Here is a 26,616-nt window from a genome sequence, read left to right on the forward strand (position 1 = left end):
TGTGTGTGTGTGTGTGTATGTATATATATGTATGTGTATATATATATATATATATATATATATATATATATATATATATATATATATATATATATATATATATATATATATATATATATATATTTCTCTTATTAAGTGTATCCAGTCCACGGATCATCCATTACTTATGGAATATATTCTCCTTCCCAACAGGAAGTTGCAAGAGTCCACCCACAGCAAAGCTGCTATATAGCTCCTCCCCTAACTGCCATATTCAGTCATTCTCTTGCAAGCCTCAACATAGATAGGAGGTCGTGAGAGTCTGTGGTGATTTATACTTAGTTTATTCTTCAATCAAAAGTTTATTTTTAAATGGCACCGGAGTGTGCTGTTTTTCTCAGGCAGTATTTGGAAGAAGAATCTGCCTGCGTTTTTCTATGATCTTAGCAGACGTAACTGAGATCCATTTGCTGTTCTCACACATTCTGAGGAGTGAGGTACTTCAGAGGGGGAATGGCGTGCAGGTTTTCCTGCAAATAAGGTATGTGCAGTAAAATATTTTTCTAGGAATGGAATTGACTAAGAAAATACTGCTGATACCGAAGTAATGTAAGTAAAGCCTTAAATGCAGCGATAGCGACTGGTATCAGGCTTATTAATAGAGATGCATACTCTTATAAAAATGTGTTTTAAAACGTTTGCTGGCATGTTTAATCGTTTTTTAACGTACATTGGTGATAACACTGTAATGTTGGTATAGCCTTAAATGCAGTAAAAGCGACTGGTATCAGGCTTATTAATAGAGATACATACTCTTGTAAAAATGTGTTTTAAAACGTTTGCTGGCATGTTTAATCGTTTTTAACATATGTTTGGTGATAAAACTTATTGGGGCCTAAATTTTTTCCACATGGCTGGCTTAAATTTTCCATAGAAACAGTTAACTGAAGCTTCCCACTGTTGTAATATGAGTGGGAGGGGCCTAAATTAGGCCTTTTTTGCGAAGTTAAAATTACAAAATGAATTATCCAGATTCCCTCAGCAGTCCCATGAATACTACAGGACATTTCTAAAGGGCTAAAAAGACTTCCAAAATCGTTTATAGGGAAGGTAATCCACAGCTCTGCTGTGGCAGTTTTGTTGTGTCTGTTTTTAAAAACGTCTGTCGTTTTTTTGATCTATTTTTTGCATTAAGGGGTTAATCATCCATTTGCAAGTGGGTGCAATGCTCTGTTACCTTATTACATGTACTGTAAAAATTTTGTTTGTTTTACTGCCTTTTTTTTCCCCACTGTTTTTCAAATTTTGACAATTTGTTTCTCTTAAAGGCACAGTAACGTTTTATATATTTGCTTGTTAACTTGATTTGAAGTGTTTTCCAAGCTTATTAGTCTCATTATTAGTCTGTTCTAACATGTCTGACATAGAGGAAGCTCTGTGTTCATTATGTTTTAAAGCCATGGTGGAACCCCATCTTAGAATGTGTACCAGATGTACTGATTTCATGTTAAACAATAAAGATCATTTTTTGTCTTTAAAAACATTATCACCAGAGGATTCTGTCGTGGGGGTAGTTATGCCGACTAACTCTCCCCACGTGTCAGACCTTTTGACTCCCGCTTTAGGGACTCACGCTCAAATGGCGCCAAGTACATCAAGGGCACCCATAGCGTTTATTTTACCAGGGGATTCTGTCGAGGGGAAAGTTATGCCGATTAACTCTCCCCACGTGTCAGACCCTTCGACTCCCGCTTCAGGGACTCACGCTCAAATGGCGCCAAGTACATCAAGGGCGTCCATAGCGTTTATTTTACAAGACATGGCAAAGGTGGTGTATAATACTCTGGCAGCAGTATTAGTCAGACTACCTGAAATTAAAGGAAAGCAGATAGCTCTGGGGGTAGATACAGAGCATACAGACGCTTTAAGAACCATGTATGACACTACCTCACAATATGCTTAGTCTGTGGGTGATTTTTTTGACTCGGGGAAGATGATTTAACCTGATTCTGATATTTCTACATTTAAAATTTATGCTTGACAACCTCCACTTGTTGCTCAGGGAGGCTTTGGCTGCTCTGAATGAATGTGTACAATCGCAGGGCCAGAGAAATTGTGTAGACTGGATAAATAATATGCAGTGCCGGTGTGAACTGATGTTTTTCCAATACCTAAAGAGGTTTACTAAAAAATTTTTTAATAAGGAATGGGATAGACCAGGTGTGCCTTTCTCTTCCCCCTCCTATTTTTTAGAAGAATGTTTTCTAATAGTTACCACCACACGGGACTTCTGGCAGACAGTTCCTAAGGTGGAGAGAAGAGTTTCTACTCTAGCTAAGCGTACCACTACCTCTGGCGAGGACAGTTGTGCTTTTTAGATCCAATGGATAAAAATTGTTTATTCAACAGGGTTTTATCCTGCAGCCCCTTGCATACATTGCTTCTATCACTGCTGCTGCGGCGTTCTGGGTTGAGTCTCTTGATGAGGCTTTACAGTTAGCGACTCCATTGGATGAATATATTTGACAAGCTTATGCTAGCCAATTCCTTTGTTTTCTGATGCCTTTGTTCATTTGACTAGACTAACGGCTAAGAATTCTGTTTTTTACTATACTGGTGCGCCGAGCGCTATGGCTTATATCATGGTCAGCTGTCGTGACTTTAATAAATAAGCTACTTAACTTCCCTTCAAGGGGCAGACCCTATTCGGGCCTGGTTTGAAGGAGATTATTGCTTATATCACTGGAGGAAAAGGTCATGCCCTTCCTCAGGTTAGGAATCAAGGGCCAAAAAAGGTCTAATTTTCGTGCCTTTTAAAACTTCAGGGCAGGTGTGGCATCCACTTCCTCTAAGGCAAGACAAGAGGGAATTTTTGCTCAGTCCAAGGCGGTCTGGAGACAATTGGACCTGGAACAAAGATAAGCAGGCCAAGGAGCCTGCTGCTACCTCTAAGGCAGCATGAAGGAACGGACCCCTATCCGGTAACGGATCCTATAGGGGGCAGACTTTCATTGTTCGCCCGGGCGTGGGCAAGAGATGCCCAGGATCCCTAGGCATTGGAATTTATATCCCAGAGATATTTTCTGGATTTCAAAGATTCCCCCCCAAAAAAGAGGGGAGATTTCGCCTTTCACAATTATCTGCAAACCAGATAAAGAAGGAGGCATTCTTACATTGTGTACGAGATCCATCCAGTTCCAAGAGAGGAACAGGGACAGAGTTTTTACTCAAATCTGTTTGTGGTTCCCAAGGTGAGGGAACCTTCAGACTTATTTTGGATCTAAAGATCTTAAACAAATTCCTCAGAATTCCGTCATTTAAGATGGAAAATATTTGTACCATCTTAACTATGATCCAGGAGAGTCAATAGAGGACTACAATGGATTTGAAGGATGCTTATCCTCACATGGTGATGCATAAAGATCACCTTCGTTTTTCAGGTTTGCCTTTCTAGACAGGCATTACCAGTTTGTAGCTCTTTCCTTTGGGATATCTACAGCCCCAAGAATCTTTATGGAGGTTCTGGGGTCGCTTTGGCGGTCCTTAGGCCGCGGGGCATAGAAGTGGCCCCTTAGTTAGACGACATCCTGATACAGGCGTCAAACATCCAAATTGCCAAGTCTCATACGGACGTAGTACTGGCATTTCTGAGATCACATGGGTGGAAAGTGAACAAGGATAGAGTTCTCTATCCCCAATCTCAAGGGTTTCCCTCCTAGGGACTCCTCCTAGGGACTCTGATAGATTCTGTAGAAATGAAAATTTACCTGACGGAGTCCAGGTTGTCAAAGTTTCTAAATTTCTGCCGTGGGACAATTGTTACAATGGATGCCAGCTTTTTAGGTTGGGATGCAATCTGGAACTCCCTGAAGGCTCAGGGATAGTGGACTTAGGAGGAGACCCTCCTTCTAATAAATATTCTGGGAGTGATATTCTATGCTCTTCAGACTTGGCCTCAGTTAGCAACTCTGAGGTACATCATACTCAGTCGGACAATATACACGACTGTGGCTTACATCAGCCATCAAGGGGGAACAGAAGTCTTACAATAATTCACTGGACAGAGACTCACTCTTGTCTATCAGCTATCCATATCCCAGGTGTTGAGAACTGGGAGGTGGATTTTCTAAGTCGTCAGACTTTTCTTCCGGGGGAGTGGGATTTCCTTCGGAGGTCAAGACCAAGCAGGAGAGGGCTTTGGTGTTTTTGACAGCACCTGCGTAGCCACGCAGGACCTGGTATGCAGGTCTGGTGGACATGTCATCCTTCCATCATGGTCTCTGCTTCTGAGACAGGTCCCTCTACCTCAGGGTCCTTTCAACCATCTAAATAGAATTAATCTGAGATGGACTGCCTGGAGACTGAACGCTTGATGTTATCAAAGCATGGCTTCTCCGAGTCAGTCATTGATACCTTAATACAGACATGAAAGCCTGTCTCTAGGAAAATTGAACATAGATATGGTGTAAATATCTGATTGTTATGAATCCAAGGGTTACTCATGGAGTAAAGCCTGGATTCCCAGGATATTATCTTTTCTCCAAGATGTTTTTGAGAAAAGGGTTGTCAGCTAATTCCTTAAAAGGGACAGATTTTTACTCTGTCTATTTTTTTGCACCAGCGTCTGGCAGGTATTCTAGACGTTCAGGCATTTGGTCAGGCTTTGGTTAGATCCAAGCCTGTATTTAAAACTGTTGCTCCACCATGGAGCTTAAACCTGGTTCGTAATGCTCTTCAAGAAGTTCCGTTTGAACCTTTTTTGTTCCATAGATATCAATCTTTATCTTGGAAAGTTCCTTTTGGGTAGCTATTTCCTCGACTCGTAGAGTCTCCAAGTTATCTGTGTTACAATGTGATTCTCCTTATCTGGTCCTTCGTACGGATAAGGTAGTCCTGCGTACCAACCTGGGTTTTTTCCTAAGGTGGTATCTAACAAGAACATCACTCAAGAGATAGTTGTTCCATGCTTGTATCCTAATCCTTCCTCAAAGAAGGAACGTCTATTACACAATATTGGACGTGGTTTGTGCTTTAAAGTTTTACTTACAAGCTACTACAGTTTTCATCAAACGTTCACCTTGTTTGTTGTCTATTCTGGACAGAGGAGAGGTCAAAGACTTCAGCAGCCTCTCTGTCTTTTTGGTTAAAAAGCATAATTCATTTAGCTTATGAGACTGCTGGACAGCAGCCTCCTGAAGGGATTGTGGCTCATTCTACTAGAGCTGTGGTTTTCACTTGGGCCTTTTTTAAATGTGGCTTCTGTTGAACAGATTTACAAGACGGAGTCTTGGTCTGCGCTTCATACTTTTTCAAATTTAACAAATTTGATACCTTGCTTCTTCGGAGGCTATTTTTGGGAGAAAGGTTTTTTTTTTTACAGGCAGTGGTACCTTCCGTTTAAGTACCTGCCTTGTCCCTCCCATCTTCTGTGTACTTTAGCTTTGGGATTGGTATTCCATAAGTAATGGATGATCCGTGGACTGGATACACTTAACAAGAGAAAACATAATTTATGCTTACCTGATAAATTTATTTCTCTTGTAGTGTATCCAGTCCACGGCCCGCCCTGTCACTTTAAGGCAGGTAATTTTTTCATTTGAACTACAGTCACCACTGCACCCTATGGTTTTTCCTTTCTCTGCATGTTTTCGGTCGAATGACTGAACATGGCAGTTAGGGGAGGAGCTATATAGCAGCTTTGCTGTGGGTGGACTCTTGCAACTTCCTGTTGGGAAGGAGAATATATTCCATAAGTAATGGATGATCCGTGGACTGGATACACTACAAGAGAAATAAATTTATCAGGTAAGCATAAATTATGTTATATATATATATATATATATATATATATATATATATATATATATATATATATATATATATATATATACATACATACATACGCACATACATACATACGCACGCACGCACGCACGCGCACAGACTGAGAAACAAAAACGGTCTGTATAGCAGGTTGCCCTTACAGCCCAAATGTAAACTGAGGCATACTTGAAACTTACCAGGTCACTGGGACTTTCAGCTGCTCTGTGACATGCAGCCTTTATTTCCTTTGCTGAGGCGCATCAGAGGAATAAGGCAATATTGCTCTGCCTACACTGCCCACTTCCGCCCTCCTTCTATGTATCTCTACACAAGTATGCATGGTTACATGATTCTAGCCTGCTTGTGGGAAATAAATATATAAATTGATGTAAAAGATAAACTTTAAAAAGATAAAATTAGACCCTGCTCTACACTCCTCACGGATGGTGGGATGAGTGCATTTTTCAAGATATATGTTCAAATATTGCACTTTTCTCTGACTGTGATTTCTTTGAATTCAGTATCATATATCATTATTTCTTGGCTCACGTGGCCCTAATTTGCCATGTTTAAAGAATTTTCCTACTTGATCACAGCTCAGTAGTCATAATGACTAATCCACTGATCAGAAATCTTTCCTGTAGAATATTTTGACATCTAGAGCTAAGAAATTCTTCATTTATGTAACAGGTGTGTTTGGTCTGTTTTTGTTATCCAGGAGGTGCTCACTCCACAGATCTGCGCTTATCATATTACAGTGCGTGGATTGGTTCGCATTCGATGCGTGCAGGAGATGGAACGAATTCTCTACTTCATGACCAGAAAAGGTTTGGTCAACACCGGTGTTTTGTCAGTCTCTGCTGGACAGCATCTTCTACCCACAGAATACATCAGTGTAGGTTTTGTTATCAATGTTATCAATGCCTTTGAAGTACATATATGGTAGATTATGAAACAATCAACTTTATTAGTAAAATATTTTTTTTTTTGATTCATGTCATTTATTTGACATATTGGGACAATATCGGAATGTATATATTTAAGAATTAAAATATTAAACATTTATACAAAGTTCATTACTTAAAATGCAGGCAAAGTGAATATTTAAAGTGTGTTACAAATTATTTATTACGTTTTGAGTTTAATGAACCTTTTAGAACTTAAAGGAACCAAATGGTCTATGTTGCCTTTATCGGCTAGGATTAATTTAGTCAAAATGATTATTTCTTTCCATAAGACAGGGATAGTCCACAACTTCATTCCTTACTGTTGGGAAATACAACACCTGACCACCAGGAGGAGGCAAAGTCACTGTTTAACATTTTCAAGTAATCCAGACTTTCTGCCTTGTCTTTTTTTTCTTTTATGATTCAGATAAGACTTGTGAACAACTTTCCAATTTACTTCTTTAATATTTGTTTTGTTCCTTTGATATCCTTTGTTTAAATGGATACCTAGGTAGACTCAGGAGCTACTGATTGGTGGCTACATATAAATGCCTCGTATCATTCGCTTTCTGCTAGCATCCATTAGTGCATTGCAGCTTCTTCCACAAAGGAAACTAAGATAATGAAGCATATTAGATAATAGAAGTAAATTGGAATGTTTCTAACATTTATTTTCTCTATCTGAATCAAGAAAAAAGTTTGATTTCATGTTCCTTTAATTTTGAGATTTTTGGGAGCTGGAACAGGAAGGGCCTTAAATTTATCACAGTTGAGTGATAAAGATACAAACTCTTCCTAAACACTGACAAAACTGTCACAATGATCTTTGGAACGATTCCTAAATTACACAAATTACAAAATTCCATCTATACATCAAAACAAAATTAAATGGCATACTGACCGTAGTCCATTTTTTCAAATACTTGGGTATTTTGTTAGATAGACCCCAATCTATCTTTCTTTTACAAGATATACCGAGTCCACGGGTTTCATCCTTTACTTGTGGGATATAATCCTCCTGCTAACAGGAAGTGGCAAAGAGCACCACAGCAGAGCTTCTATATAGCTCCTCCCTTAACTCCTCCCCCCAGTCATTCTCTTTGCCTATGCATAGTAATAGGAAGGGTAAAGTTTTATTTTTGGTAGCTATCTCTTCTGCTCGAAGAGTTTCTGAGCTTTCTGCGTTGCAATGTGATTCCCCTTATCTTATATTCCATTCTGATAAGGTGGTTTTGCGGACTAAACCTGGATTTCTTCCTAAGGTTGTTTCAAACAAGAATATTAATCAGGAAATTGTGGTTCCTTCCTTGTGTCCTAATCCTTCCGCTAAGAAGGAACGTCTGTTGCATAACTTGGACGTGGTTCGTTCTTTAAAATTTTATTTACAAGCGACCAAGGATTTCTGTCAAACATCTTCCCTGTTTGTTGTTTATTCCGGGAAACTTAGGGGTCAAAAAGCTACGGCTATCTCTCTCTTTTTGGCTGAGAAGCATCATCCACTTAGCATATGAGACTGCTGGACAGCAGCCCCCTGAAAAGATTACGACTCATTCCACTAGAGCTGTGGCTTCCACTTGGGCTTTTAAAAACGATGTTTCTGTTGAACAGATTTGTAAGGCTGCGACTTGGTCCTCCCTTCATACTTTTTCCAAATTTTACAAATTTGATACTTTTGCTTCTTCTGAGGCTATTTTTGGGAGAAAGGTGCTTCAAGCAGTGGTGCCTCCCGTTTAGGTTCCTGTCTTGTCCCTCCCTTTCATCCGTGTCCTAAAGCTTTGGTATTGGTATCCCACAAGTAAAGGATGAAACCCGTGGACTCGGTATATCTTGTAAAAGAAAAGGAAATTTATGCTTACCTGATGATAAATTGATTTCTTTTGCGATATACCGAGTCCACGGCCCACCCTGTCATTTTGAGACAGGAATTATTTTTTATAAACTTTAGTCACCTCTGCACCTTGTTAGTTCTTTCCCTTTCTCTTCCTATACCTTCGGTCGAATGACTGGGGGGAGGAGTTAAGGGAGGAGCTATATAGCAGCTCTGCTGTGGTGCTCTTTGCCACTTCCTGTTAGCAGGAGGATTATATCCCACAAGTAAAGGATGAAACCCGTGGACTCGGTATATCGTAAAAGAAATCAATTTATCAGGTAAGCATAAATTTCCTTTTTAGCTTCCACATAGAAAAACTTGCATCTAAACTTTATCCAAAACTTGGTGGCCTGTACAGAAACAAATCCTGCCTAAGCCCTACAGTAAAGGAAAAGATTGTACAGCAAATGCTGATGCCAATCATTGATTATGGGGATGTAGTATATGCACCAGCACCGCAAACTCACCTTTATAAACGTAATACATTGTATAACTCGTTTCTGCCACTTTGTGCTACAATGTAACTACAGGACATGTAAAACTAATCTGACTGTCGCTGGAATCCAGATGCACCCTCCATCTTTCCAGCCTTGTGTTTAAGAGCTTTTCTGGGAAGCTCCCACCCTACCTGAGTAGAATGCTCTCCCCGGCTGTTTCCACCTCCCTATAACCTCCGATCCAGTACCGGCACTTTATTTAGTCTGCCTCAATACAAAAAGAAAGCAGCTAGATCCTCCTTTTCCTAGAGCACTGAAAATATGGAACGACCTCCTGCACACTTTCAAATCTTTCCCAAGCTTAAAATCCTTTAAGAGATCCCTTTCCACATATCTCAAAACAGAATGCACCTGTCATGGTTAATTATATATTTCCCACATGCTCTATGTTAATATTTGTATATATTGTCTATTAATATTGTTTTTGTATTCTATTGTACAAATGCAATGTTTTGTGCACCCAGGACATACTTGAAAACGAGAGAAATCTCAATATATCCTTCCTGGTAAAATATTTTTATAAATAAATAAAAATATCATTTAAATCTCATGAGTCTCTCAAACAAGAATTTACTCTACAGAATTTGATACAGGCAGTTTTATTTCAAAGTAATAGAGACATGGGAGATTGGATATTGGAAGACCTTAGAACAAGGAATTAAGATATTTATGCAGCTGGCAATCACTATCTCCATCTGGTATAAGATCTTGATGCAAATGCAAGGTCAAAGGCATGTTCAGGAGATTTCCCGAAGATGGCAAACTGATTTCAACAATATAGAGGCAGAACAAATTCAACTAAGTATAGCCAAATTTAAAAAGAAACTAGTTAAAGGGACAGTTCACCCAAAAATGTTCTCCCATTTAAATTGTTCCCAATGATCCATTTTACCTGCTGGAGTGTATTAAATTGTTTACAAGTAGCTCCTTTGCCCTTATTTTGGCATTTGAAATAGCTGATTTAGATTGTGGTTTCCCAGCCTATACTGAAAGTTTTGATACTGGAATCTCAGCTATTGAATAACCTAAGTAAACACTGCCAGCAGAATAAATTACACTTAAAGTGGGGTGCAGGATAGTTAAGTAATACAATTATAATTTTCCATTCTCTCTATGTATTAAGCTTTGTTTTTCCAGACAAATGTAAGATAAGGTAGCAAGTGTGTGTACACAAAGTGATAACATAATTAAATTTGATATTACCTGAAGCTCAACCCAGTGTATTAGGCTGTGATTTAAAAGCACAAAACGAGCTACTTCATATACTACAAGATTTGTTTGTGTGAGTACACCTTTTCAACTTTGATATATATATATATATATATATATATATATATATATATCAATTTCTTTTTTAAGATACGATGAGTCCACGGATTTCATCCTTACTTATGGGATATCGCCTCCTGGTCAGCAGCATTAGGCAAAGAGCACCACAGCAGAGCTGTATATATAGCTCCTCCCTTCCCTCCCACTCCAGTCATTCTCTTTGCCTGTGTTAGTGATAGGAAGAGGTAAAGTGATGTTAGTTTAGATTCTTCTATCAAGAGTTTATTTTTAAAATGGTACCAGTGAGTGCTATTTTATTATAGGGTGTAGCCGTATTCCTTGTCAGCCTCTAGAGTAGAGCTACAGGTGGCTTTAAAGCATTGGTAACTGGTGGGACAAAACTCACTGCGTCTCCCATACTGTGATGCTGCCCTTCCTGTGATGGCCTAAGCTGGATCTAACTCAGGCCTCATCTTTTCTACAGGACTATAGGAGGGTAACAATGGACCTCTGAACCCTGTTGAGGACTAAAGTCTCATTCTCATCGGGGGACCCTTCACATAGCTTTTTTATTATAGTAACAGCTACGCTTGGGGTTCATGGGCATGACCGAGTGTGTCATTGAGATTATTAAGCAGATAGAATTACCGGACATGCGGTAGCATACTGGGATAGACTTTTTCATGTTGGGTTTTGTTATGTCTCCCGGTGCCAGATATATAAGACATTAATGGCAACTGGGAGCTTGAGTAAAGTGATGCCCGCGATGGGCGGAGTTATCTTCCCGTCGTTTCTTTTGGGCTTCTTCCTCCATACAGGGCACAGTCAATCTGAGTGCCGGGGGACGGAGTGTTGGCACGCCCACGATGGGTGGAGCTCTATTCTCCTGTTAGTTGTGCTCTTCCTCCATTAGATTCCGGAGGGTAGAATGAATGGTTTGCCCACGATCCGGGACCGGATCTGGTAGGGGGCAGACTGTCCTTTTTCATTCAAACTTGGATGCGAGATGTTCAGGATCCCTGGGCTACAAAAATAGTGTCTCAGGGATACAAAACTGGAGTTAAAAAAAATATTATTCCCCAAGGAAGATTTCTTCGCTCAAGATTATCTGCAGACCAGATTGAAGAGAGGCGTTCTTCCCTGGGTGTTCCCTGGGTTCAGGTACAGGGACAGGGGTTTTATTCAAATCTGTTTGTAGTTCCCAAAAAAGAGGGAACTTTCAGACCTATCTTAGGTCTTAAGAGTCAAAGTAAGTTTCTCAGAGTTCCATCTTTCTAGATGGAAATTATTCGTACCATTCTTCCAGTGATACAGGAGGGTCAATTTATGTCAACGGTGGATCTAAAGGATGCATATCTTCATGTTCCTATCCACAGAGATCATCATAGGTTCCTGAGGTTTGTCTTCTGGACAACCATTTTCAGTTTGTGGCTTTCCTTTTCGGCCCAGCCACGGCGCCCAGAATTTTCTCAAGGGTTCTGGGGTCTTTATGGCGGTTCAAAGGGTGCGGGGCTTCGCAGTGGAGCTTTATCTGGACGATGTACTGATCCAGACGTCATCATTTCATCTGGCAAGGTCCCATACAGACTTTGTGCTTTCCTTCCTGAGGACATTCGGGTGGAAGGTAAACCTGGAAAGGAGTTTGTTAGTTCCTCAGGCAAGAGTACCCTTTCTGGGAACTCTAATCGACTCTGTTTCAATGAAAATTTTTCGGTATCAGAAAGTTTCAAATACTGAATGCATGTCAGTCCAATCCTCGTTCGTCAGTGGCTCAGTGCATGGAGGTAATCGGATTGATGGTGGCGTCAATGGACATTGCTCCGTTTTGCTCGTTTTCATCTCAGGCCTCTGCAATTGAGCATGCTCGGGCAGTGGAATGGAGATTATATAGATTTGTCTCATCAAATAACTCTAGATCAGGAGACAAGGGTCTCTCTTCTATGGTGGTTGTCCCTGGATCATCTATCCCAGGGGACATGCTTCCGCAGACACTCATGGGTGATAGTGACATCGGATGCCAGCCTGTTAGGATGGGGAGCAGTCTGGAACTCCTTAGGAACTCGGGGTGTATGGACTCAGGCAGAGTCTCCCCTTCCCATCAATATCCTAGAGTTGAGAGTAATATTCATTGCCTCAGTTGGCTTTGGCCCAATTCATCAGTTTCCAGTCGGACAATATGACGGTAGCTTACATCAATTATCAGGAAGGAACAAAGAGTTCCTTAGCGATGACAGAAGTAGCCAAAATAATACAGTGGGCGGAGTCTCACTCTTGCCATCTGTCAGCGATCCACATCCCATGGGTGGAAAACTGGGAAGCAGATTTTCTAAGCAGGCGGACATTTCATCCGGGGGAGTGGGAACTCCTCCGTAAGTATTTTCCAACCTGACTCTCAGATGGGGTAGGCCGGAGTTGGATGTCATGGCATCTCGTTAGAATGCCAAGTTTCCGCTGTAGCCTTAGTCCTTGTCAGTCTCTAGAATAGAGCTATTGGTGGCTTTAAAGCAATGGGAATTGGTGGGACATAATTCTCACTGTGCCTCCCATACTGTGTTGCTGCCCTTCTGGTGATGGCATAAGCAGATACTAACTCAGGCCCTCTCTGTGTCCACACTGCTATAGGAGGGAGAAGACATCTTGATCCTGTTGGAGCTGTCATGCTTAGGAACAACATCGAGGTAAGTGCAGTCTTTTTTTATTCTGGGCCATATATTATCTCAGAAAGGACTATGCACTTAATTATTCATATGTCATTGGGAACATGGGCTCTCTAGGTGAAGGACTTCCCCTACTAGATAATTTTTATGGCTCTCATGCTGGAGCACTTTTTCAGGCCTACCCTGCATAGGACAGATATTTAGAAGGGCTATGTTAATATTGGACATGGCCTCTTTACGGTGAGGGCTCCCCTGCAAGACACTGTTTATAAGCACTGTGGGCAAGACGCTTGGGGCTATTTTTGTCTGGGGCTTCTTGAATTGAGTGGAATGAAGATTATGTGTCAGGTGCTCTTTTTCCACAATTTACCGGCAGACGTTAAGCAAGTACTCCGGTCAGGTCGTATAGATTCTCCTGTCTTTTACTTGTTGCATCCGACCTGTTATGTTAGCATTTGGGACAGTAGGTCATTTTCTGGCAAAGTATATACATATCTAAAGCCTATATAGTTAGATGCGGATTGCTCTGTTCGTTTTGATAACTATCAAAGGGCTGATATTAAGTCAGGAGGGTTAACTTAAGCATGGGTATATGTTGTTAACCCCCCTGTAACAAACCTTTTATTTATTTATTTATATATATATATATATATATATATATATATATATATGAGAAATCTACTTTGCACAAACTTTTGCCAATACCTATTTTTACTTATAAAGAACCTCTCAAAATTTTCTACTTTGTATCTTATCAACCAATAACCAACTGACCAGATAAATCTGGAGTATAATTTTATGCTTCACTGCAGATAAGGCTCCTGTACAAGGCAGTACTTTTCTGGGCTACGCTTCGTATAACACAGCGGCGATTGGCTTCTTTATTAAAGTCTTAGCCAGGAAGTTTTTTTTCATGACGCCCACGAAGGGCGGGGTTAGCTTTTGCGCGCTTCAGTCAGAGAAGCCGCGCAGTTGCTAATTGCTCCGGAGTCCCGACATCCAGTGGTATCAGTGATCCTCATCGCTATCGGGTGTTACGCTAAAACCGCATGGTTGTATAAGCAGGCGGTTTTTAGCATTCTGAGACCCGATCAGAAGTTTGCTGGGAGTGTGGTCGGAGTACCTGGTGGCAGGTAGGCGCCTCAGCAGAGCGGTTGAGGCGAGGAGGTGTCATTTCTTTTTTCTGGATAAAACGCATAGTAAAGAAATTGTTTAAAAGATTATCCAGTGCAGTAAAACTGTTGGAATTTTTATTTTTAAAGGCACAGTATCCTGTTATTTTTCAGGATGTATTAAAAGCAAGTGTTTAGATTAGTGCTTGTACACATATAGTGTTTGGCTACAAATTTAAGGGGCCTATATAACTTAGAGGGCCAATACCAATTTTTCCTTTATTTTTTAACTATCATGGACTTGGAAGATGTCTAGAATGTTACATGTGCCATGTGTTTGAATGCCAATGTGGAACCTCCTGTTCCTTTTTGTCCCTTATGAATTGAGAGGGCTTTACACTATAGAGAAAAAATTTTCTTTCATAAAAAATTATCCAAAGCGGATGCTTCTCAGGAGTCTAACGATGAGATGCAGAGTATGCCGCAGCTTTCTCCCCAAGCGTCACAGCCCTTAACGCCCGCTCAAGCAGTGCCATGTACTTCTTCTCAAGTTTCTGCTGCAATCACGTTAAAGGACATAGCTGCAGTTGGGTCCTCTACACTTTCTGATGCGTTATCTGCCTTTCCCATATTTCAAGGCAAGCGTAAAAGGAAGGACAACTACGTGGTCAATGAAGTTTCTGATCCTATGATGGCGATTTCGGACGTACCCTCCCAGGGCTCTGAGTTGGAGGGTATGGAGGTCCTATCGGAAGGTGAAATTTCTGACTCGGGAACTTCCTTACCTCTGACTGATTCAGAAGTGGTTTCTTTCAGGTTTAAGCTAGAACCCCTCTGCCTGTTACTAAGGGAGGTTTTGGTGACTTTGGACGACTGTGATTCAATAGTGGTCCCTTCGGAGAAGTTGAGTAAGTTGGACAGATACTTAGAAGTTCCTTCTTACTCTGTTTTTCCAGTTCCCAAGAGAACTTCAGAGATTATTTCTAAGGAATGGGAGAGACCAGGTATTCCCTTCTCTCCTTCTCCCATTTTCAAGAAGGTGTTCCCTATAGCTGACTCTGTCGGGGAATCTTGGCAGACGGTTCCTAAGGTGGAGGGAGCTATTTTCACCTTGGCTAAATGGACTACTATTCCTATTGAGGATAGTTGTGCCTTTAAAGATCCTATGGATAAGAAGTTGGAGGGTCTACTTAAAAAGATCTATGTTCACCAGGGTTTGCTATTGCAACCGGCTGCTTCCATTGTTACGGTCACTAGTGCGGCAGCTTATTGGTTTGATGCTCTTGCGGAGTCTCTTAAGACTGAGACTTCTTTGGAAGAGATACAGGATCGGATTAAAGCTCTTAAATTAGCTAATTTGTTTATTACGGATGCTTCTCTGCAGATTACTAAATTGGCTGCTAAGAGTTCGGGTTTTTCCATCTTAGCCCGCAGAGCCTTATGGTTGAAGCCTTGGTCTGCGGATGTGTCATCCAAGTCTAAACTTCTGGCTATTCCTTACAAAGGGAAGACCCTGTTTGGACCTGACTTGAAGGAAATTATTTCCGACATCACGGGAGGCAAGGGTCATCTCCTCCCTCAGGATAAAAGATCCAAGCAGAGAGGTCGACAGAGTAATTTTCGTTCCTTTTGAAATTTCAAGGGAAACTCCTCTTCCTCTAAACAGGAAGGGAACTATTCACAATCCAAGACTACCTGGAGACTCAGCCAATCGTGGAACAAGGGTAAACAATCCAAGAAACCTGCTGCTGCTTCCAAGTCAGCATGAAGGGTTTGCCCCCGATCCGGGACCGGATCTGGTAGGGGGCAGACTTTCCTTCTTCATTCAGGCTTGGATACGAGATGTTCAGGATCCCTGGGCAATAGAAATAGGGCTCGATTTATCAAGCCCCTACGGCTGCAATTTCTCACAAGAACTTGCTCGCCGTAATTTATAAAGCAGCAGTCACCAGATGGCGAAATTCAATCTCCGCGGTCAAGTCAGACCGAGGAGATTGTCAGCTCCTGCCCGCGCGTGATTGGCTGTGCGCAGGCAGGGGGTGGGATTGCACGTGAGTGCAAAATTGCACTCGTGTGCAATGTTGATTACCTGCGGGTAATTTGCCCCACCACAGGCGAGCTGAGGCGTACAGGGGCACGTATACGTGCCCCTGTACGCCTCAGCTTTGATAAATCTAGCCTATAGTGTCTCAGCGATACAAACTGGAGTTCAGAAATTCTTCCCTCCAAGGAAGATTTCTTCTTTCAAGATTATCTCCAGACCAGATAAAAAGAGAGGCGTTCTTACATTGTGTAGGAGACCTCTCTTCCATGGGAGTAATTTGTCCCGTTCCAATACAGGAACAAGGACAGGGTTTTTATTCAAATCTTTTTGTAGTTCCCAAAAAGGAGGGAACCTTCAGACCTATCTTAGATCTCAAGAGTCTAAACAAGTTTCTCAGAGTTCCATCTTTCAAGATGGAAACTATTCGTACCATTCTTCCATTGATCCAGGAGGGTCAATTTATGATGACAGTAGAGCTAAAGGATGCATATCTTCATGTTCCACAGAGATCATCACACATTCCTGAGGTTTGCCTTTCTGGACAAACATTTTTAGTTTGTGGCTCTTCCTTTCGGTCTGGCCACGGCACCCAGAATTTTGCTGGCGGTTCTAAAACTGCGGGACATTGCGGTGGCGCCTTATCTGGACGATATTCTAATCCAGGCGTCATCAGCAAACAAGGTCCCATACCGACATTGTGCTATCCTTCCTGAGAACTCACGGGTGAAAGGTAAATCTGGAAGAGTTAGTTAATTCCGCAGACAAGGGTACCCTTCTTGGGAACTCTATCCATGAGAATTTTTCTGACAGAGGTCAGAAAGTCAAAGATTCTGAATACATGTCGAGCCCTTCAGTGCACTCCTCGGCCGTCAGTGGCTCAGTGCATGGAGGTAATCGGACTGATGGTAGCGGCAATGGACATCATACCGTTTGCTCGGTTTCACCTCAGGCCTCTGCAGTTAAGCATGCTCAGGCAGTAGAATGGAGATTATACGGATTTGTCTCCTCAAATAACCCTAGAACAAGAGACGAGGGATTCTCTTCAATGGTTCTGGTCTCTGGATCATTTGTCCCAGGGGACATGATTTCGCAGACCTTCATGGGTGATCGTTACAACGGATGCCAGCCTTTTAGGATGGGGAGCAGGCTGGTTTTTTTTTAAAGGCTCAGGGAGTATGGACTCGGCAGAGTCTCTCCTTCCCATCAACATGCTAGAGCTGAAGGCGATCTTCAATGCTCTTCGGGCATGGCCTCAGTTGGCTTCGGCTCAATTCATCAGATTTCAGTCGGACAACATAATGACAGTGGTTTACTTACATCAATCATCAGGGAGGAACGAGGAGTTCCTTAGCGATGACCGAAGTAGCCAAGATAATACAGTGGGTGGAGGCCCATTCTTGCCATCTGTCAGCGATCCACATCCCAGGGGTGGAAAACTGGAAGGCGGATTTTCTGAGCAGGCAGACATTTCATCCGGGATAGTGGGAACTCTATCTTGAAATATTTTCCAATCTGATTCTCAGGTGGGGTCGGCCGGAATTGTATCTCATGGCATCTCGTCAGAATGCCAAGCTCCCGAGATACGGGTCCAGGTCCAGGGATCACCAGGCCGAGCTGATAGATGCTTTGGCAGTTCCTTGGTCCTTCAACCTAGCATATCTATGCCCCCCGTTTGCTCTTCTTCCCCGGGTTATTGCTCGGATCAAACAGGAGAAGGCATCAATGATCCTCATCGCTCCTGCGTGACTCGCAGGATTTGGTATGCCGATATGGTGGACATGTCATCTCTACCACCTTGGACACTTCCGTTGATGAAGGACCTTCTCATTCATTCATTAACCCGTATTAACCGCTTAATCCTATCCAAGCGAGGTTTCTCTGATTCGGTTAAAGATATTTTAATCCAGGCACGTAAGCCTGTAACTAGGAAGATTTACCATAATATATGGCTTAAATATCTTTATTGGTGTGAATCCAAGGGCTACTCATGGAGTAGAATTAGGATTCCCAGGATTTTGTCTTTTCTCCAAGAAGGATTGGAGAAGGGTTTATCAGCAAGTTCCCTAAAGGGTCAGATCTCTGCTTTATCTATTTTGTTACACAAGCGTCTGGCAGACGTCCCAGATGTTCAATCCTTTTGTCAGGCTTTGATTAGAATCAGGCCTGTGTTCAAACCAATTGCTCCTCCATGGAGTTTGAATTTAGTTCTTAAAGTTCTTCAAGGGGTTCCGTTTGAGCCTATGCATTCCATAGATATTAAGTTGTTTTCTTGGAAAGTTTTATTTCTTGTTGCCATTTCTTCTGCTCGAAGAGTGTCTGAGCTTTCTGCATTGCAATATAATTCGCCTTACCTTATTTTTCATTCGGATAAGGTGGTGTTACGTACTAAACATGGTTTTCTTCCTAAGGTTGTTTCAGACCAGAACATTAATCAGGAGATTGTTGTTTCTTCCTTGTGTCCTAATCCTCCTTCTCAGAAGGAGCGTCTTCTGCACAATTTGGACGTAGTCCGTGCTTTCAAATTTTATTTACAAGCGACTAAGGACTTTCGTCAGTCATCTTCTCTGTTTGTCATTTTCTCTGGAAAACGTAAGGGTCAGAAAGCTACGGCTACCTCTTTCTTTTTGGTTGAGGAGTATCATCCATTTTGCATATGAGACTGCTGGACAGCAGCCTCCTGAAAGAGTTACGGCTCATTCCACTAGGGCGGTTGCTTCCTCATGGTCATTCAATTCATTGCAGATTTGCAAGGCTGCAACTTGGTCTTCTCTTCACACTTTTTTCTAAATTTTACAGATTTGATACCTTTGCTTCGGCTGAGGCTGTTTTTGGGAGAAAGGATCTTCAAGCAGTGGTGCCTTCAGTTTAGGTTCCCTGTCTTGTCCCTCCCTTTTCATCAGTGTCCTCTAGCTTTGGTATTGTATCCCACAAGTAAGGATGAAATCCGTGGACTCATCCTGTCTTTAACAAGAAAAGAAAATGTATGCTTACCTGATAAATTTGTTTCTTTTTAGACACGATGAGTCCATGGCCCACCCTGTTCTATTAGACAGGTTATTTATTTGTTAAACTTCAGACACCTCTGCACCTTGGCTTTTCCTTTCTCTTCCTAACTTCGGTCGAATGACTGGAGTGGGAGGGAAGAGAGGAGCTATATATACAGCTCTGCTGTGGTTCTCTTTGCCTCCTCTTGCTGACCAGGAGGCGTAATCCCACAAGTAAGGATGAAATCCGTGGACTCATCGTGTCTAAAAAGAAACAAATTTATCAGGTAAGCATAAATGTTCTTTTATTTATATATATATATATATATATATATATATATATATATATATATATATATATACTCTGACACACACACTCTCTAAATGTTTATAATACGTTTGCATACTACTTTTAAATATAGACTATCACTGTAACAAGTTACATTTCATGCTTCTATGTTTGATTTGTATTCTTTTATAGAAATCTGTAATTGTTGTTGGAGCTGGACCTGCAGGACTGGCGGCAGCTCGGCAGCTACATAACTTTGGCATTAAGGTATAATATTGTACAATGCATTTTTAAGTTTTTGTATTTGGTATTTTGACCCTTTAAACTCTCTCCTATTTGACTCTGACCATGCCTGTTAACCTTCAATTGACATATCTTTATGAGAGCATATTGATCCTCCTGTCATTTATTTATTTTTACATGACTAGTGAGTAGGTTTAAATCCATTATCACATTTCAGCATTCTTTAGATTAGATTAGTTTTGATTGCTATTAAACTCGTTGGGTTATATCCAATCAGTTAATAGAAAGCGTGCAAAACCATTGTGAGTTTGGTTATTTTATGGTGCTCTTGCCAACTGTATTTCAATCTGTGTAGTGTTTTTGTTAGAATTTGTTACACCACCTGAACATCCGGAATAACTGTTGTATACACAGCTTTTTCTCATACCTACACAGAAGCAGAAAATAAACAGCCAGTGAGAAAGGAGAACTAACTCAAACTGTTGTGTGTATGCTTGAATGTTATTGTCTTACAACAAACTTAATTCATGACATGCAATTAACCATCTCCTTATAATTTGATGTTAATATGTAATTAATCTTTTCTACTCCACAAACACCTAATTGAAGTCATGAACATGCTAATGTTAATCTTTTTTAATGTATGTGTTTCATACTTTTAAGAAAGAGACTCCATTAATCGAGCATTTTAACCAATTTATGAATAGATTGTTTGTTTAAATCTGAACTAATCATGCATGAATTATTGCACTGCATATGTAAAGGATAGATTGGAATATACCGATTGTTGGTAATAACTTTAGGATTAATATGTTTGTACATAACCCAGTTAGGGTTTCCTGCTTATCTGGCATTGGAACATCTACACTCAAATCCAATTGTTCTTAGTCTACATTACAGAAATAGTGCAATTGGTATGTAGTAGACTGCGCCTGGTTGAGCATACAATAAAAGATTACCTAAAAAGATCTGGGTCAAAAAGTTAAAGGCTAAATTATGCGTTCAGGAAGTTTAGAAAATAGTCTCATACTCTACCTTTCTCCAACATAGGTGTGTCCGGTCCACGGCGTCATCCTTACTTGTGGGATATTCTCTTCCCCAACAGGAAATGGCAAAGAGCCCAGCAAAGCTGGTCACATGATCCCTCCTAGGCTCCGCCTTCCCCAGTCATTCTCTTTGCCGTTGCACAGGCAACATCTCCACGGAGATGGCTCAGAGTTTTTTGGTGTTTAAATGTAGTTTTTATTCTTCTATCAAGAGTTTGTTATTTTAAAATAGTGCTGGTATGTACTATTTACTCTGAAACAGAAAAGAGATGAAGATTTCTGTTTGTAAGAGGAAAATGATTTTAGCAACCGTTACTAAAATCGATGGCTGTTTCCACACAGGACTGTTGAGAGGAATTAACTTCAGTTGGGGGAAACAGTGAGCAGACTTTGGCTGCTTGAGGTATGACACATTTCTAACAAGACTTGGTAATGCTGGAAGCTGTCATTTTCCCTATGGGATCCGGTAAGCCATTTTCTTAATTTTCAATAATAAGAATAAAAGGGCTTCACAAGGGCTTTAAAGACTGGTAGACATTTTTCTGGGCCAAAACGATTACTTTATAAGCATATTTAATGGTTTATAACTTTGGAGAGTTATTTTAATCTTGGGAATTTTATTAAAAAAACGGCAGGCACTGTATTGGACACCTTTTTCACTGGGGGCCTTTCTAGTCATAGGCAGAGCCTCATTTTCGCGCCACTAATGCGCAGTTGTTTTTGAGAAGCAAGGCATGCAGATGCATGTGTGAGGAGCTCAGATCCACTGAAAAAGCTTATTGAAGGCGTCATTTGGTATCGTATTCCCCTCTGGGCTTGGTTGGGTCTCAGCAAAGCAGATACCAGGGACTGTATAGGGGTTAAATGTAAAAACGGCTCCGGTTCCGTTATTTTAAGAGTTAAAGCTTTCAAATTTGGTGTGCAATACTTTTATGGCTTTATGACACTGTGGTGAACTTTTGGTGAATTTTGAACATTTCCTTCATACTTTTGCGTATATTCAGTAAAAAAGTGTGTTCAGTTTAAAATTTAAAGAGACAGTAACGGTTTTATTTTAAAACGTTTTTTGTGCTTTATCAAGTTTATGCCTATTAACATGTCTGAACTATCAGATAGACGATGTTCTGTATGTTCGGAAGCCAAGGTTCCTCTCCATTTAAATATATGTGATGAATGTGACAAACAAAGTAGGGACAATGATGCCACTGATAATAATGTTGCCCAAAATGATTCCTTAAGTGAGGGGAGTAAGCATGGTACTGCATCATCTCCTTCTATGTCTACACCAGTCTTGCCCACTCAGGAGGTCCCTAGTGAATCTAGTGCGCCAATCCTCCTTACTATGCAACAATTAACGGCTGTAATGGATAATTCTATTAAAAACATTTTAGCCAAAATGCCCACTTATCAGCGAAAGCGCGACTGCTCTGTTTTAGATACTGAAGAGCATGAGGACGCTGATAATGGTTCTGACATGCCCTTACACCAGTCTGAAGGGGCTAGGGAGGTTTTGTCTGAGGGAGAAATTTCAGATTCAGGAAAAATTTCTCAACAAGCTGAACCTGACGTTATTGCATTTAAATTTAAATTGGAACATCTCCGCGCTCTGCTTAAGGAGGTGTTATCTACTCTGGATGATTGTGACAATTTGGTCATTCCAGAGAAATTATGTAAGATGGACAGGTTCCTAGAGGTCCCGGTGCCCCCCGAAGCTTTTCCTATACCCAAGCGGGTGGCGGACATTGTAAATAAAGAATGAAAAAGGCCCGGCATACCTTTTGTCCCTCCCCCTATATTTAAGAAATTATTTCCTATGGTCGACCCCAGGAAGGACTTATGGCAGACAGTCCCCAAGGTCGAGGGGGCGGTTTCTACTCTAAACAAACGCACCACTATCCCTATAGAAGATAGTTGTGCTTTCAAAGATCCTATGGATAAAAAATTAGAGGGTTTGCTTAAAAAGATGTTTGTTCAGCAAGGTTACCTTCTACAACCAATTTCATGCATTGTTCCTGTCACTACAGCAGCGTGTTTCTGGTTCGAGGAACTAGAAAAGTCGCTCAATCAAGCATCCTCTTATGAGGAGGTTATGGACAGAGTTCAAGCACTTAAGTTGGCTAACTCTTTTACCTTAGACGCCACTTTGCAATTAGCTAGATTAGCGGCGAAAAATTCAGGTTTTGCTATTGTGGCGCGCAGAGCGCTTTGGCTGAAGTCTTGGTCAGCGGATGTGTCCTCCAAGAACAGATTGCTTAACATCCCTTTCAAGGGGAAAACGCTGTTTGGCCCTGACTTGAAAGAGATTATTTCAGACATCACTGGGGGAAAGGGCCACGCCCTTCCTCAGGATAGGTCTTTTAAGGCTAAAAATAAAACAAATTTTCGTCCCTTTCGCAGAAACGGACCAGCCTCGAATTCTACATCCTCTAAGCAAGAGGGTAATTCTTCTCAAACCAAGCCAGCCTGGAGACCGATGCAAGGCTGGAACAAAGGTAAGCAGGCCAAGAAGCCCGCTACCGCTACCAAGACAGCATGAGATGCTGGCCCCCGATCCGGGACCGGATCTGGTGGGGGGCAGACTCTCTCTCTTCGCTCAGGCTTGGGCAAGAGATGTTCAGGATCCTTGGGCGCTAGAAATAGTTTCTCAAGGTTATCTCCTGGAATTCAAGGAACTACCCCCAAGGGGAAGGTTCCACAGGTCTCAATTGTCTTCAGACCAAATAAAAAGACAGGCATTCTTACATTGTGTAGAAGACCTGTTAAAAATGGGAGTGATTCATCCTTTTCCATTAGGAGAACAAGGGATGGGGTTTTACTCCAATCTGTTCATAGTTCCCAAAAAAGAGGGAACATTCAGGCCAATTTTGGATCTCAAGATCCTAAACAAATTTCTCAAGGTCCCATCGTTCAAGATGGAAACCATTCGGACAATTCTTCCTACCATCCAGGAAGGTCAATTCATGACCACGGTGGATTTAAAGGATGCGTATCTACATATTCCTATCCACAAGGAACATCATCGGTTCCTAAGATTCGCCTTTCTGGACAAGCATTACCAGTTTGTGGCACTTCCATTCGGACTAGCCACTGCTCCAAGAATTTTCACAAAGGTACTAGGGTCCCTTCTAGCGGTGCTAAGGCCAAGGGGCATTGCAGTAGTACCCTACTTGGACGACATACTGATTCAAGCGTCGTCTCTACCACAAGCAAAGGCTCATACGGACATTGTCCTAGCCTTTCTCAGATCTCACGGGTGGAAAGTGAACGTAGAAAAAAGTTCTCTATTCCCGTCAACAAGAGTTCCCTTCTTGGGAACAATAATAGACTCCTTGGAAATGAAGATTTTTCTGACAGAAGCCAGAAAATCAAAACTTCTAAGCTCTTGTCAAGTACTTCATTCTGTTCTTCTTCCTTCCATAGCGCAGTGCATGGAAGTAATAGGTTTGATGGTTGCGGCAATGGACATAGTTCCTTTTGCGCGAATTCATCTAAGACCATTACAACTGTGCATGCTCAGACAGTGGAATGGGGATTATACAGATTTGTCCCCGACAATCCAAGTAGATCAGAGGACCAGAGATTCACTCCGTTGGTGGCTGACCCTGGACAACCTGTCCCAAGGGATGAGCTTCAGAAGACCAGAGTGGGTCATTGTAACGACCGACGCCAGCCTGGTGGGCTGGGGCGCGGTCTGGAAACACCTGAAGGCTCAGGGTCTATGGTCTCGGGAAGAATCTCTTCTCCCGATAAACATTCTGGAACTGAGAGCGATATTCAATGCTCTCAAGGCTTGGCCTCAACTAGCAAAGGCCAAATTCATAAGGTTTCAATCAGACAACATGACGACTGTTGCATATATCAACCATCAGGGGGGAACAAGGAGTTCCCTGGCGATGGAAGAAGTGACCAAAGTGATTCAATGGGCGGAGCTTCACTCCTGCCACTTGTCTGCAATCCACATCCCAGGAGTGGAAAATTGGGAAGCGGATTTTCTGAGTCGTCAGACATTTCATCCGGGGGAGTGGGAACTCCATCCGGAAATCTTTGCCCAAATAACTCAATTATGGGGCATTCCAGACATGGATCTGATGGCGTCTCGTCAGAACTTCAAGGTTCCTTGCTACGGGTCCAGATCCAGGGATCCCAAGGCGACTCTAGTAGATGCACTAGTAGCGCCCTGGACCTTCAACCTAGCTTATGTGTTCCCACCGTTTCCTCTCATTCCCAGGCTGGTAGCCAGGATCAATCAAGAGAGGGCTTCGGTGATCTTGATAGCTCCTGCGTGGCCACGCAGAACTTGGTATGCAGACCTGGTGAATATGTCATCGGCTCCACCATGGAAGCTACCTTTTGAGACGGGACCTTCTTGTTCAAGGTCCGTTCGAACATCCGAATCTGGCATCACTCCAACTGACTGCTTGGAGATTGAACGCTTGATTTTATCAAAGCGTGGGTTCTCAGATTCTGTCATTGATACTCTTATTCAGGCTAGAAAGCCTGTAACTAGGAAAATTTACCATAAAGTATGGAAGAAATATATCTGTTGGTGCGAATCGAAAGGATTCCCATGGAACAGGGTAAAAATTCCTAATATTCTATCCTTTCTACAAGAGGGTTTGGAGAAAGGATTATCTGCAAGTTCTTTGAAGGGACAGATTTCTGCTTTATCTGTTTTACTTCACAAGAAGCTGGCGGCTGTGCCAGATGTTCAGGCTTTTGTTCAGGCTCTGGTTAGAATCAAGCCTGTTTACAAACCTTTGACTCCTCCTTGGAGTCTCAATTTAGTTCTTTCAGTTCTTCAAGGGGTTCCGTTTGAACCCTTACATAGATATTAAGTTATTATCTTGGAAAGTTTTATTTTTGGTTGCAATTTCTTCTGCTAGAAGAGTTTCAGAGTTATCTGCTCTGCAGTGTTCTCCTCCTTATCTGGTGTTCCATGCAGATAAGGTGGTTTTGCGTACTAAACCTGGTTTTCTTCCGAAAGTTGTTTCTAATAAAAATATTAACCAGGAGATAGTTGTGCCTTCTTTGTGTCCGAATCCAGTTTCAAAGAAGGAACGTTTGTTGCACAATTTGGATGTAGTTCGTGCTCTAAAATTCTATTTAGAGGCTACAAAGGATTTCAGACAAACATCTTCCTTGTTTGTTGTTTATTCTGGTAAAAGGAGAGGTCAAAAAGCAACTTCTACCTCTCTCTCTTTTTGGCTTAAAAGCATCATCAGATTGGCTTATGAGACTGCCGGACGGCAGCCTCCTGAAAGAATCACAGCTCATTCCACTAGGGCTGTGGCTTCCACATGGGCCTTCAAGAATGAGGCTTCTGTTGATCAGATATGTAAGGCAGCGACTTGGTCTTCACTGCACACTTTTACCAAATTTTACAAATTTGATACTTTTGCTTCTTCTGAGGCTATTTTTGGGAGAAAGGTTTTGCAAGCCGTGGTGCCTTCCATCTAGGTGACCTGATTTGCTCCCTCCCATCATCCGTGTCCTAAAGCTTTGGTATTGGTTCCCACAAGTAAGGATGACGCCGTGGACCGGACACACCTATGTTGGAGAAAACAGAATTTATGTTTACCTGATAAATTACTTTCTCCAACGGTGTGTCCGGTCCACGGCCCGCCCTGGTTTTTTAATCAGGTCTGATGATTTAATTTCTCTAACTACAGTCACCACGGTATCATATGATTTCTCCTATGCAAATATTCCTCCTTTACGTCGGTCGAATGACTGGGGAAGGCGGAGCCTAGGAGGGATCATGTGACCAGCTTTGCTGGGCTCTTTGCCATTTCCTGTTGGGGAAGAGAATATCCCACAAGTAAGGATGACGCCGTGGACCGGACACACCGTTGGAGA

General features: G+C 41.7%; 1 protein-coding gene across 1 annotated transcript in view; it reads left to right on the forward strand.

Moving 5' to 3' along the window:
- The window catches only part of KDM1B (lysine demethylase 1B), a gene marked incomplete in the record, with an annotated part of 482,282 nt that overhangs the window by 130,050 nt on the left and 325,616 nt on the right, over positions 1 to 26,616 (forward strand). Inside the window, 2 exon segments of the mRNA XM_053715839.1 lie at positions 6,521 to 6,697; positions 19,664 to 19,738. Of these exon segments, the coding sequence (XP_053571814.1) occupies positions 6,521 to 6,697; positions 19,664 to 19,738 (252 nt within the window).

This window comes from Bombina bombina, chromosome 5 (genome assembly GCF_027579735.1).
Source record: "Bombina bombina isolate aBomBom1 chromosome 5, aBomBom1.pri, whole genome shotgun sequence".
NCBI classification, from domain to species: Eukaryota; Metazoa; Chordata; class Amphibia; order Anura; family Bombinatoridae; genus Bombina; species Bombina bombina.